Here is a 15,346-nt window from a genome sequence, read left to right as displayed (position 1 = left end):
CACAATAAATGATAGAAACTGTTTCTTGGGACTTCCCTGGCCGTGCAGTGGTTAAGACTCCATGCTTCCACTGCAGGGGGCACAGCTTCAATTCCTGGTTGGAAAACTAAGATCCTGCATGCATCTCAGCGAGGCCAAAAGAAAAAATGAAACTATTTTGGGCTTCCCAGGTGATGCCATTTGGTAAAGAATCTTCCTGCCAATGCAGGAGACTCAACAGGCGAGGGTTCGCTCCCTGGGTCAGGAATGTCCCCTGGAATAGGAAACGGCAACACACTCCAGTATTCTTGCCTGAGAAATCCCATGGACAAAGGAGCCTGGTGGGCTACAGTCCATGGGGTTTGCAGAGTCAGACACGACTGAGCACGCTCACTTATGCTAGTCTATTTTCTATGGCAGTTCCCAGATCCATAAAGGCTATGTCTAGTACTTCATCAAGCAAATATGAACATCTAATAAATTATTTTTTAAAAAAGAAAAGAAACTGTTTCTCATGATTGGCATTGAGGAGACAAGTTCAGCAGCTGACTGATTCAACCTTCAGCCGAACCTGTCACGGTCAGGGCTTGATGGAGGTCATGTTTAGGTTTAAGATGCAGAAGCTTCCTTCTCATTTTCTTCTGATCACTCTGTCTCAGTTCCAGGTCCCTAATACTGGCTACGAGGCTTTAGCCAGGAAATGGTGTGAAAATCTCCCAAGGCCTCTTGAGGTTCTCAAAACCAGTGGTTCTCAAAGTGAAGTCCTCCGATCAGCATCACCTAGGAGGCTGTCAGAAACGCAAATTCTCAGGCCCTGTCCCAGACCTACAGAGTGAGTCTCAACTTTCTAGCTCACATCAGAATCGCTGAGAAGGTTTGTTAGAACACAGATTGCTAGACACCACCCCCAGAGTTCCTGATCAGGAGGTCTGGGATAAGGGCTGAGTGCACACTTCTTACAAGCTCCTAGGTGATGCTAATGCTGCTGGACCAAAGGGCACACCTAGATAAGCATGTTCAAGGTGACCTCCTCCAACAAAAGGTTGACTCACAGCCATGGGACTCCCCACCTCCCAACACAGAAAAGAGCTCACCCATAAGCCCTTATGAGCTGCCCAGGGGGAGACAAGGGTTTGCAGAAGGCTGCCTGCCCTTGGAGCAGATAAACTTCAAACAGCATGATTTGGGATAGGAAATGATAACTTTTCTAAAAAGAGCGAAGATGGCCTTGGGAGAGGCAAGAAGGTCTCTCAGGAATCTCAAGCCAAAAGCCTAAAAACAAATGATCTTTTCATTCTTTTCTTCCAGCCATGGAATGAAAGGTTATTTTAACCCTGGCAGGAAGTGCTCCACCAACCACAGATGAGGTCTAGCCTGCAGAGAGGTTCTCATCCCTGGCTACACATAATAACCAACTGGGCAGTGCTGAGAAATACCTAAGCCTGGCCACACCCTCAGAGACGGTTATTTAATTTGACAGGAGGTGGGACCCCAGATGATTTCAGTGTACAGTCAGGGCTGGGAGTTGCTGGTTGGGCCTGTTGGATGAAATTCTAAGCTAGGTTCCTGAATTAGATATTCATACGTGTGAGCTCTGGCACTTCGCAAGTCAATAAACATAGGGTCAACCCTAAACCAGACCAACGAGAAAACGATAACCTTAGGGAGAGTCTTGGTTTTACTTTATTTTTATTTTTAAAAATAATTTTATTTCTTGCTCGCTCTTTTTTTTTTTTTTTTTTTGGCCTGTGCTAGGTCTTCGTTACTGCAAGCGCTTTTCTCTAGTTGCGGTATGCAGAAGCCACTCTCTAGTTGTAGGGGATTCTTAATGTGGTGGCTTCTCTTGTGAAGCACAGACAGAGAGCCCAGACTTCAGTAGTTGCAGCTCATGCGCTTTAGAGCACAGGCTCAATAGCTGAGGCACATGAGCTTAGCTGCTCCGAGGCATGTGGGATCTGCCCAGACCAGGGACCAAACCCTTACCGCCTGCTCTTTACTACTGAGCCACCAGGGGAGCCCCAGTTTGTGTTTTTAATTGGAATACAATTGCTTTACAATGTTGCGTTAGTTTCTGCTGTACAGCCGGGTGAATCAGCCATACGCATATCCTTCTTGAGCCGCCCTCCCATGCCACTCCTGTAAGTCATCACAGAGCCCTGAGCTGAGCTCCCTGTGTTACGCAGCAGCTTCTCACTAGCTATCGAATTTGCCCGTGGTCGTGCATAGATGTCAGTGCTTCTCTCAATCCATCCCGCTCTCTCCTTCCCCCGCTGTCTCCACACGCCCATTCTCTAGAGAGTCTTGTTTTTCAACAGTTGTTTGTATCAAAACACCTCTTCCTTTCACCTGCTCTGCTCCCCAACACCTCATGGGGGGAGGGTGGACAGAATCAAAGAGTTAGTCAGTTTGCGTAGAACACAGGAAATAGCTCACCACGACGCCAGCCAAGAGAGAAAGAAACCAAGACCTGTGAAAGATAAAAATCTAGAGAACATTAGTCTACAGAGTAAAATGGCGTCAGTCAAACCAACCGTGAAAAGTATCCAAGTCATGAGACTCCTATTCTCTATATGACTGTACCTCTGATGTTTGAGATTCGATTGCCAGTTACTAGAGGCAGGAATGATTCACCAAATCTGGAACTCCTAGTCGGATGGGGGAAAACCAGAGTAGACCAGCGGAGAACACAGGAGCAGTCTAAGGAACAGTGTGCAGGAAGGGAAAGGGTGGAGCCGAAGAAACGGGTCTGCTTTAACCACAACGGTGTTACCCAGAGTATACCGGCTGCAAAGAAGAGGCGCCCCCTGACCGCTGACTGTGGTGAGGCGCAGGTGCAGATGGCCAAGGTTCCCAGAATGGGAGAGGGGCGGGGTGGAGGAACTGACTGTAATTTCTGCTTGTGGCGCGTGGCGGAGGAACTGACTGTAATCTCTGATTGTACCAAAAGTAAGGCAAACTGTACAGGTGCCACACACTGTAGACAAGCTCCCCAGGTTGACCTATTTCTCTGGTCCTGGGGTTCTCAAACTCTACTCCCTGTTAGAATCACCCATGGCCTTTTTTTTTTTTAATTAATAATTGTCTTTATTTATTTTGGCTGTGCTGGGTCTTGGTTGCTGTGCAGGCTTTTCTCTAGCTGCAGAGAACAGGGCCTGCTCTCTAGCTGTGGTGCGAGAGCTTCTCATTACCATGGCTGCTTTTGTGGTAAAGCACAGGCTCTGGGGTGCAGGCTCAACACTTGCAGTGCGTAAGCTTAGTTGCTGCAAGACATGTGGGATCTTCCCGGAATGGGAATCGAACACCCATCCCCTGCATTGGCAAGGCAGTTTCTTTACCACCGAGCCACCAGGGAAGCCCCACCCATGGCCTTTAAAAAGAACCCCAATGCCCAAGTCATACCCTATACCAATTAAATCAGAACGTCCAGGGGTAGGACCTGGGCACCAGTATCTTTAAAAGATTCCTCAAGTGATTCCAATGTGCAGGGAAAGTTTGGCATCATTGCCCTAAGTCCACATCAGGACTGGGAAAAAGCATAGCAAGGGAAGATGGTGAAGAGCAGGAGATACTATGTAGCATGTGGGATCTTAGTTCCCTAACCCGGGATCAAACCGGCCCCCCCTTGCAGAGGAGGCCTGGAGTCCTAAACACTAGACCACTAGGTAAGTCCTTGGTCTGAAACATATTAAAATTTTTTCTCAGTGAAGCATTCAAAAATTATGAATGAGGTCTCGACTTTCTTCTCCCAAACTGAGTCCAACTTTTGTGCCCCAATTTGGTTAAACTGATTTCTCACTGGACTTGAGATCTGAAGTTCTTCTTTTATTCCTTTTCTAAAACCATCTTGGGACCTTGCCAATTCTAAAGTAGTCTGTAGATTCTTTGTCACCCCATGGACTGTAGCTTGCCAGGCTCTTCTGTCCATGGGATTCCCCAGGCAAAAATACTGGAGTAGATAGCCATTCCCTTCCCCAGGAGATCTTCCCAACCCAGGGATCAAACCCAGGACTCCCAAATTGCAGGTGGATTCTTTACCGTCTGAGCTAGCGGAGAAGCCCAAAGGTCACAGATACTAGTTTGGAAATAAATGTGGTCAGGAGCAGTAATCAAATTAGAACCTTTTTATGTAAACAAATCTATACTTACCTTAAATGTTTAATTCTGTCACCTCTACATTAAGTAAAAAGCAGAAAATATTTTGTTATCAGATTCTTTTTTAATCACTTATTTAAAATGTCAGGAAGACTCCACGGGAAAAGCACAATTAGTAACAAAGGGAACTTCTAGGGAGATTCCTCCTGGGTATATACCCTCACAAAAGACATGTAACATGCAGAAGTAAATGGCAAACTTTGAAGACATTGTGCTAAGTGAAAGAAGCCAGATACAACAGGAAAAATATTGTATGATTCCATTTACAGGAAATTTCCAAAACAGCCAAATCCATGCAAACAGAATGTGGATTAGAGGTTACCAGAGGCTGTGGAGAGGAAAGAATGAGGTGTGCCCATGGATGGGTGTGGGGTTTCTTTTTGGGATTATGAAAATGTTCTGGAACCAGAAAGTGGAGATGGTTGCACAACATCGTGAATGTACTTACTGCTGTTGAACTGTACAGTTTACAATAAAAAACAAAATACAATAAAAGCAATTACAGGCAAAAATATATTGCTAAGAGGACAGAAAAAGAACAATGCAAATAAGAAACAACTGCCAAGAATCAGACACCACGTAAGACAAACTTAAAAAACAAGCATTAGGCCATAGCAATATTTTTCTTGGATCTGTCTCTTGAAGCAAAGGGAATAAATGCAAAAAGAAACAAATGGGACCTAATTAAACTGAAAAGATTTTGCACAGCAAAGGAAGCCATCGGCAAAATGAGAAGACAACCTACAGAATAGGAGAGAATATTTGCAAACACTATGACCAATAAGGGATGAATAGCCAATGTATATAATATCCAACATATGTAAACAGCTCATACAACTCAACATCAAAACAAAATCAAACAATTTAAAAATGGGCACAACTGAATAGACATTTTTCCAAAGAGGAAATACAGATAGCCAACAAACACATGAAAAAATTCTCAGCATCACTAATTATCAGGGAAAGGCAAATCACAATCACAATGAGATAGCACTTTACACCTGTCAGAACGGTTATCATCAAAAAGAACACAAACAACAAATGTTGGCAAGGATGTGGAGAAAATGGAACCCTCATACACTGTTGGTGGGAATGTACATTGGTGCAACCATTGTGGAGAAGAGTATGGAGGTCTCTCAGAAAACTAAAAATAAAAACTACCACATGATCCATTAATTCCACTACTGGGTATATGTCTGAAAAAAGCAAAAACACCAGTTTAAAAGGATACATACCCGATATTCACAGAAGCACTATTTACAATTGCCAAGTTATGGATGAAACCAAAGTGTCCATCAACAGACAGACAGATAAAGAAAATGTAGTATACTCTGGAATACCACAGTGGAACACTGCTGCTGCTGCTGCTGCTGCTGCTGCTGAGTCGCTTCAATCGTGTCCGACTCTGTGTGACCCCATAGACGGCAGCCCACCAGGCCCCCCCGACCCTGGGATTCTCCAGGCAAGAACACTGGAGTGGGTTGCCATTTCCTTCTCCAATGCATCAAAGTGAAAAGTGAAAGTGAAGTCGCTCAGTCGTGTCCGACTCTTAGCGACCCCATGGACTATAGCCAACCAGGCTCTGTTGTCCATGGGATTTTCCAGGCAAGAGTATGGAGTGGGGTGCCATTGCCTTCTCTGACAATGGAACACTACTCAGCCATAAAAAAGAACAAAATTTTGCCATTTGCAGAAACACAGAAGGACTTGGAGGACTTTACACTAACTGAAATAAGTCAGACAGAGAAAGAAAAGTACTGTGTGATATCACATATATATGAATCTAAAAAAGTACAACAGTGAATATAACAAAAAGAAGCAGATTCACAGACACAGAGAGAACAAATGAGTGGTTTCCAGTGGGGGTAAGGGGAGGAGAAATGTAGCAGTAGGAGATACAAACTATTAGGTGTAAGATAGGCTCAAGGATATGTTGTACAAACTGGGGAACAGGGTCAATATTTTGTAATAACTATAAATGGAAAGAAACTTTTAAAAACTGCCTAAAACTTTTAAAAAAGAAATTTTAAGACAAGCAGTATGACTTAGAAGTGCTAGAGAGTAACAATATATAAACTAACAGTATCTAAACAATAAATTTATATAAACAATATATAAACTAACAATATATAAAATATGAAAGTATTGAAACCATAATGAGGTACAACTTCACGTTCCTTGTACTGGCACAATTTGATGCCATCAATTGGCAAGGATGTGAAACAAAGGAATGTTCATATTTTCCTGGTGGGACTAAAACTTGGTGTGCACACCTGGAGATTTGGTATCGGCCTCTAAAACTTAAGCATGGGAATTCTGCTACTAGATACCGAGGTAACTCTTCCATGTATACACAAAGAAAGATATTCCAAATTATTAGTTTATAATAACAAAAAACTGAAAACAACCTGCATTTTAATAACAAGAAAACTGATGCAAAAATCATGTACATTTGTACAAAAGAAAGCAATTGTTTATAAAAGAAAGAACTAGAGCAGCCCTTCTCTTAAAATGATGGGGTTTGGAGGCCCGTGTTGCTGTTGTTTAGTTGCTAAGTCGTGTCTGACTCTTTTGTGACCCCACAGACTGTAGCCCGCCAGGTTCCTTGGTCCGCAGGATTTCCCAGGTAACAATACTGGAGTGGATTGCCATTTCCTTCTCCAGGGAATCTTTCCAATCCAGAACTCAAGTACCTAGACACTTAGAAGTAATTAATCAAGCTAAGAAATAGTTCAATAAAATATGTTCTCTCTTCCTATCTTGACAAACGCACTTTCATAATGACCTGGAAGGCCAAGTTCAAATTTAGAACGCTCAGACTCCTTTGAGTTCTGTGATAGAATATATTAACAGTAGAATGAAGAAAGTCAGCCCTGGCTCCCACCTCCAGTCCATCACTTCTCTTCTCCCCATCAGGCTCTGTCCCACATTGCTAGTGCCATCAGACAGAGGCGATGAACATGCCAGCCTGTACATCCAAATTCCTTCCGCATGTCAGAAGACACAGGGAAGAGGCCCACTCAGGCCCTGGAAATGGGCTTGGGAATTCTAGGGTTCTGGGAATCCACAGCATAGTCTAGAACGATGAGGGAGAGGGGGAGGGCCCTGGAGGGAGGCCACTGGGTCCAGACGAGCACGATTCCTTAACTCCACAGACTCCTCAAAAGGTGAGTAGGTATAGACTTGGGCTAGAACTAGGACCATACAGCAGTGGGCACAGGGCAGAAATTTGTCTTGCCTGGGCCACAAGGTGTATAGAAACAGGGCTTTGTTAGCAGGAGTGAGTCTCAAACATTAAGTTGTGCAAACAAGATGAAATAAAGCAAATATTTGCATACCCAATCACTGATGTAATCTACAGCCTTGAAAACAGGCAAAACAATCCTAAATATTGCTTAGAAATAAATGCATGTGTAGAAAGATAATAAACATGTGGGGGAAAATAAATATCAAATGCAGAACCGTGTTGTGGGATTGTAAACTGGTATGGCCATTATGGAAAACAGAATGGAGTTCCTCAAAAAATTAAAAATAGAACAACATATGATCCAGTGATCTCACTGCTGGGTGTATATCCAAAGGAAATGAAATCAGTATCTTGAAGAAATATCTGCACTCCCAAGTGGATCGCTGCATTATTCACAATAGCCAAGACATGGAGACAATCTGAGTGTGCATTCGCAGATGCATGGATAAAGAAGATGTGGTTTAGATGCACAAAATGACATGTTATTCAATCATAAACACAAGCAAACTGCCATTTGTGACATGTGTGAAACTAAAAGACCTTATGCTAGATGAAATAAGCCAGACACAGAAAGACAAAAACTGCATGATCTCACCTACACACAGAATCTAAGAAAGTCACACACATCAAATAAGAGAGTAAAATGGTAGCTGCCAGGGATTTGAGTGGAGGAGGAGGGACGTTGGTCAGAGAGTACAAATGCTCACCTGTAAGATGGAGAAGTTCTGGATCTCTAAGGTACAGCTTGGTGATCGTAGTTGGTAATAAATATCGTATACTTGAGACTTGCTAAGAGAGTTGTTATTAAATGTTCTCATCATTTAAAAAAATGGGGGTAAATAGGACTTCCCTGGTGGCCTCAGTGGCTAAGACTTCCCACTCCCAACTTGCAGGGCCCTGGTTTAATCCCTGGTCAAGGAACTAGATCCCTCATGCCACAACTCAGAGTCCGCATGTCACAATGAAGATCTAAGATCCACGTGCTGCAACTAAGACCCCAGCACAGCCAAATGAATACATAAACTTTTTTTAAATGGGGGGTAAATAGATGAGGTGATAAATAGGTTAATCAGCTTGATAGAGGGAATCACTACACAATGTATGCTGCTGCTGCTAAGTCACTTCAGTCGTGTCCAACTCCGTACGATCCCATAGATGGAAGCCAACCAGGCTCCCCCATCCCTGGGACTCTCCAGGCAAGAGTACTGGAGTGGGTTGCCATTTCCTTGACAAAATACTACATTGTATATCCTAAATGTGCACAAACTGAAAGCTGTTATGTTTACCACTAGTTATCACCTGTAAAATGAGGGAGATAATGAAAGATGATGCCATCCAACTATCTCATGGCATCACCGACTCGATGGATGTGAGTTTGAGCAAGCTCCGGTTGGTGATGGACAGAGAAGCCTGGCGTGCTGCAGTCCATGGGGTCGCCAAGAGTCGGACACGACTGAGCGACTAGACTGAACTGATCAAAGGTGAGAATTCTGGGCTTTTAACTGGTAATATTTTATTTCTGAAGCTGACTTGTGGATACACAGATTTTCACTGTATGTATATAGTGTCATAAGCAAATAACACATATTTAAAACTTTCATAAGAAAATAATTTTAAAATTAAAACAATGAGATACAATTGTATACCCTTCAGATTAGCACAAATACAAAGTCTGGGCAGCGGTTCAGTCCCTGGTCAGGGAACTAAGATCTCACATGCTGTGAGGTGCAGTGAAAAAGTTAAAAGGAAAAGAAAAGAAAAAGTCTGATAATACCAAGTGCTAATTGTCTATAAAATCAGGAAAGTGAGACTACCAAACATGAAAATGTCAACTGGCCCCATGGTTCAGATGGTAAAGAATCTACCTGCAATGCAGAAGACCCAGGTTCAATCCCTGGGTCAGAAAGATTCCCCTGAAGATAGGAATGGCAACCCACTCCAGTATTTTTGCCTGAGAAATTTCATGGACGGTGGAGCCCGGTGGGCTACATACAGTCCATGGGGTCACAAAGAGTCAGCCATGACCCAACGACTAACACTTTCAAGGTAAAAATATTTATTACACTGATTTGTCAGAATCTGCACTGAACCCAGAAATTCCATTTCCTAATGGGTTTCTGTGGTGACTTAGACGGTAAAGAATTCCCCAGACATGTGGGAGACCTGGGTTCAATCCCTGGGTTAGGAAGATCCCCTGGAGGAGGGCATGGCTACCCACTCCAGTATCCTTGCCTGGAGAACCCCATGGACAGAGGAGGCTGGTGGCTACAGTCCATGGGGTCGCAGAGTCAGGCACGACTGAGCAACTAAGTATAGCATAACACAATGATATACCTTGGAGAAGCTTTTGCCATGAGCACCAAGAGACAAGTATCCTCTTGGTAGCATGCTTCTTTGTAGCAAAAAATTAGAAATATTCTAAAAGTCCATTATTGCGGGAATAGGTACAAATCATACGATGAAATGCTATACAGCTGTTAAGATGAATAAACTAGATCCGTATAACGGCATGAATCGATTTTCAAAACACGACACCGAGTAAAAATTCTAAAACACGTAAAGCAACACTACATTTTGTATATGAATAAAAACATAGATGAGAGGAAATTTTAAAATCATGGATATACACCAAAATCATGACTGAGGTTGTTTCTGGGGAAAGAGGTAAATGAGATGAAGACAAAAAAAACAATAACCTTAGGGATGTTATGATTTTCATTTTATTTTAAAATAAAAGAAGCAAAAATGAAAAAGTAAATATTTATTCTGAGAGGTGAATTATAAGCTTATTATACTATATATTGTTTTATATAGTGTAGCTTTTGGAATATACTCAGAATATATAGACTCTGATGCTTGTTATACGATTCTTTGCAATTTTTTAAATTTATGGAATAATTGATTCATTCTCTTCCTATCTACCCACCCCCACCCAAAGTTTCAATTACGCAAACAGGAAAGTCACACAAACAGGAAGAGCCCAGAGGATACACCCACAGCAGCAGAAGCCGCAAAGCTAGTTGAAAGCACTCAGTCTGCTTTAAACAGTTAAACAGAAAATATGCTTACAAAAAATGTCTTGAACCTGAATTAATGAAAGATCACACTTCCTACAGCTACTTGCCAATGCCAGTAGCTAAGTTAAGTTCTCCAGGGGACTGCCCTGGTGGTCCAATGGCTAAGACTCTGTGCTCTCAGTACAGGGGGCCTGGGTTTGATCCTTGGTCAGGGAACTAAGATCCTGAAATCCGCAACTAAGGCCCACTGCAGTCAAGTAAATAAACAAATATTTTTTAAAAAAGAAGTTATGTAGATCTGGGTTCAACACTAACTTTGTCAGCTATCTGTTATGTGACCTTTGGTAAAATTTTAAATAGCTCTAGGCCTGAGTTTCCTTACATTAAACTGAAACTGAAACTGAAGCAAGCCCTGTCATCAACTAAAATGTCTAGCTAAAAGCAACTTAAAAAAATCAGAACTGCAGAATTTATAGCAGAAATCCAATTTATAAATAATAGTAAAACAGAGGAAAATTTATAAGGCCAGCAAAAGGCAAACAAGTCCTCACGCAAACAGAGAACAGTTACTGAACTAAATGTTAATCTCAACATGGGCATCGATTGGTCAACAGAGCCCATCACCCTGTAATCCACAAAAAAAGCCCTTAGACTCCCATGCGTCAAACCCATCTTTTAGAAGATAAGGTTTTATAAGTTGCTAAGAAAGGGAGAATATTTTAAAACATACTTGGGGCAAAAACATATTTTCTAGGCTTTGAGGCAAAAGAAAAAGAATTCTCCAATGGTCCTTATTATGAGCACATGATTTACATTAATGGATTAAAACTTTTTAATCCTCAAACTCAAAAGTGATATATAAACAATTTAAAAATATGACTAGACCAATACACTTAAGAAATAAGACTTTATCACTCAACTAAAAAAAAGAAAAAAGACTTTCATGAATTCTCCAGAAAATCCACCCAAACTTGCATAAGCTAAATTATTCCTACAGACCATATTATTCATATAGTACATATTATTCCCCTTTTAAAATATAGAAAAGTGCAGGTCAACTACCCAATTTATGAACTTAAAACAGTTTTGATGTTTCAAACAACAAAGAATAATAATTATAAAGAAACAAACTAAAGTTTCTAAATGTAGTGTGTGTGATAAAACTGTTTCTAAATATAATACATATATTGCAACATATTAAAACAATTATGGATTATGTCTGCACAGGTTTTATTCCCTGTAAATGCAAGTCCAAATATACGGCAGTCAGAGAAATTTGAAAACCAACTAGATATTATATGATATTAAAATTATAATTGTAAAAAAAGTGATCATTGCACTGCAGTTATATTAATAGAGTCCTTCATCCTTGGAGATACTAGAGTATTTTACAAAGCAACTAAACTCTGGCATTTGGCTTAAAATAACACATTGGTGTTGGGAATGGGGATGCGAAGGGGAGAGTAAATGAGCCAAGACTGGCCTTACTTTGAAAACTGTTGAAACTATGGGTACATAGGGGTTCATCATTCTCTCCTCTCTACTTTAGCGTATGTGGAAAATACTCATAGTAAAAAAAAAAATGTAAAGACAAGAAGCTTACGTATTTTAAACTAAAAGCCAGCACTAACTGGTGAAGAATTTTTCACAACAAAACAGGAAAGACTACAAAGCCTTTCATCCCCGTTGTTATTTGGTAGAGCACTAGAACGTTCCTTCCTTTTTTTTTTTTTTGTCTTAATCTCTACCCTCTTTTCCTCCTTCCTGGTTTCATCTGTTACTGACTTAGATGACTTCTTCCAAACTCATACCTTCCTAAAACTCAGAAACAGACTTTCAAATTGTTGCCTCGCAACACAATAAATATCTCTTTTTAATAACAACGGAGCATATTTTGAAAATTTTGCTCTAAACGAATTAAAAAAAATAATAATCTCATCTAATCTCATCCATTTACAACCTCTGTCTTGTATGTTTTATCACACAAGTATTGGGAGTGAGAAATCTAAAGTTCTTGGTGAATATGTGCAGGCTGAAAAGTTTGAAGACCACCCACCATTTTGGACACTAAGACACCACTGAAAGTTTTTAAGGAGGGAGGAAGTATGACAAATGCTACATGAAGAAAAACAATTTAGCAGAAGTACATACAGATAGGGAAGATGGGGAGAAAGACTGTGGTCAGAGAAAATCATTCACTAATTCAACAAGACATTCATTTAGAAGTGAGATTGAAAAGTAGGAAATAGAAAGGGAAGGTTTAGGAGTGCTCAATGAAAGGACTTACTGATTAATGGTTAAGGTAATGTGAAGGAGGAAGAAGAGGCTGAGGGGAGTGTCAGAAACCCTGCCCTGGGGGAAAGAAAATGGGTTTGACTCCGACTGGTACGATATTTAGATGCAGATACTTCTCAGACACCTGGAGATGAAGAACCTAGAGTCTACTAAACGCCTGTGGAAGTACACAAGGGAGCCATCTTTGTAAATGTGACAACTGATCCCAGTGGTGTCAGGGCTTTTGGGGAGAGAAGTGGAAGGCAGGCCCATCAAAAAGGTTAACCCAAACGTTGGGGCATACCTATATTCAGGAGACAAAACAAGTGGAAACACAGAAGCGGCTGCCTGGGAGACACTGCAGCACCGTCTCAAAGTGGTCCCAAGAGTGGTTTGGTCAAAGGGTGGTTGGCCAAATGTTCAGGCCACCTTGGCGACCACGAGGAAGGATCTGTAAGCGACCACGAGGAAGGATCTGTGAGCGGACCCATCGTTGGTAACCTTGAATAGGACCATTCGGGTCCAGTGGAGCGGTCTAGGGTCAGGTATAAAAAAAGGGACAATAAGAGGGGGGAGAGAGGTGGCTAGGAATGGAGGGCCAAAGCAGAGCCCCGCAGGCACCGCGATGGACACAGATCCCAGGGGCCAGGCGCGCCTGGGGGTCTGGGAAGACCACACAAAAAGCCCTAGCGGGTAAGGTAGCCTAGAGGGAGATACTTAAGTTTCCAGAGGATGGAGGCATTTTCGGTGGTTCCCAAACCTGCCTCCAAACCCTCTAGAACCTGGCATGCCCAAAAGAAATTTATTCTTACGAGAAAAGCGAAAGTGTTAGTTGCTCAGTCGTGTCCGACTCTTTGCAACTCCATGGACTGTAGCCCCCCAGGCTCCTCTGGCAAGAGTACTGGAGGAGGTTGCTATACCTTCCTCCAAGGGATCTTCCCGACCCAGGGATCGACCCCGGGTGTTCCGCATTGCAGACAGACCCTTATGGAAGTGGGGAGTTCATCGTAGTCTTCACCGGGGCAATAGCGCCCTAGCCATACTGGAGGAAAGGTCCGACGACGCTGGAGGGGAGGAAACCTCCAAGAGACAAAGCGCGGGCCCCGCGAGAAGCAAGGCAGAGGCATAGGGCGCGCGGTCCCAGCGAGGGCGCGCCCCTCCAGAGCAGCAGCCACCGTCCTCCCAGAGCCGGGACCCGGGGAAGCCGCCCCTCCCGCTCACGGCACTCACCGCTCCGACTGCGAATAGTGGCACCGGCCCAGCAGGTTGAGCTTGCAGAGGTGCAGGTTCCCGCAGGGTTTGTTGCAGTACTTGCGACGGCAGACCCGGGCTCGAGTGGTGGCTACCACGGACCGGGTGACCCCTTCCTTGCCGCCCATCTCCAACACCACGAAGCGGTCGGGCCCGGCCTCCTCCAGCACCTCGCAGAGCTGCGCCTCGGAGAGCTGCATCTCGCGGAGCAGAGCTTCCAGGGCCATGCGCCCCCCGTGGGCGCACAGGATCTTGGTGATGAAGCTGCACACCCCGGGGTCCGCCATGGCGCACTATACTGGTCTGACCTCCGCGCGGGACTCGGCTGCCGGGAGAATCGAAACTTACTAGAGTCCCTGAGGCTGGGGGCGGGCGCAGCGCGGGTTGGGCGCGCCCGGGGCCAGCGAGCGAGCGTGCGCTGTCCGCCGCCCGTTAGCCTAGCCTGTCGGTTTCGGTTTCCGAAAAGCTCGGGTCGAGAGGCCAGATCTCACCGACCCCGGTCCCTGCGTCAGATCAAAAGCCGATCGCGACGGCCACCTCGTGCAAAGAGAGCGAACAAGTGCGGGCTTGTCTGCGGGCGACCGTGGAGACCACCGGACGGCTGCCCCCTCGTCTCCAGTCTCCTGGAGGGTTAGGTTCCCCAGCTGGGCGCCGAGAGGCTTCTTCGGAAAGAAGAGAAACTAAAAGGGGGAAAAAAAAATGACCTCTCGGCTCCGGCAGAGCTTTTATAAGCCAGACGAAGCGGCGGCGAATGACGCGAGTCTTGGGAGCCCTCTTGAGGAGCCCTCTGTTCTCTACCCCACCCATCCCCGGAAAGAACGGACCCAAGAGAGCGCCTGCTCTGAGCCCCGCGCCCTGCCTCCGATATTAGTTGTTGTTGTTCAGTCGCTCAGGCCGACTCTTTGTGACCGCATGGACTGCAGCCCGCCAGGCTTCCCTGTCCTTCACCATCTCCTGGAGTTTGCCCAAACTCATGTCCATCGAGTCGGTGATGCCACCCAACCATCTCGTCCTCTGTCGCCCCTTTCTCTCCCTGCCCTCAGTCTTTCTCAGCATCAGGGTCTTTCCCAATGATTGAGCTCTTCACATCAGGTGGCCGGAGTATTGGAGCTTCAGCTTCAGCATCAGTAATCTTCACAGCTCCACGAGTTAGATAGTGTTATCCTCACTCTCCTCCAGGAAGTAATCTGAGCAAACAGCCAACAGCTGGAGCCAGAATACTACCCAAGGTTTCCCAAATCTGGCCCCCAGACTCCAGATTGAGGTCTGCCTGGCGGGGACCACTGGGTAGTGTCTCTCTCAGCACCCGACCTTCTCCAAGAACAATCATTATTGCTTTCCCGCTTTTTCACCTTTTTTTGAGTTCTTTGAAGAACCACTTCTTGACACATTCTTGCCTGTCTATAACCATCAACAGAGGTGCCCC

General features: G+C 44.1%; 1 protein-coding gene across 1 annotated transcript in view; it reads right to left on the bottom strand.

The window, feature by feature from the left end:
- ZC3HAV1 (zinc finger CCCH-type containing, antiviral 1) overlaps positions 1-14,710 on the bottom strand; it is a 51,326-nt gene extending 36,616 nt beyond the window's left edge. The window contains exon 1 of the mRNA XM_018046885.1: positions 13,900-14,710. Within this exon, the coding sequence (XP_017902374.1) occupies positions 13,900-14,207 (308 nt within the window). The 5' untranslated portion in view covers positions 14,208-14,710. The remainder of the gene's footprint in view (positions 1-13,899) is intronic.

The sequence above is a fragment of the Capra hircus genome, chromosome 4 (genome assembly GCF_001704415.2).
Source record: "Capra hircus breed San Clemente chromosome 4, ASM170441v1, whole genome shotgun sequence".
In the NCBI taxonomy this organism is placed as follows: Eukaryota; Metazoa; Chordata; class Mammalia; order Artiodactyla; family Bovidae; genus Capra; species Capra hircus.
This window is presented reverse-complemented; position numbering and strand designations above follow the sequence as displayed.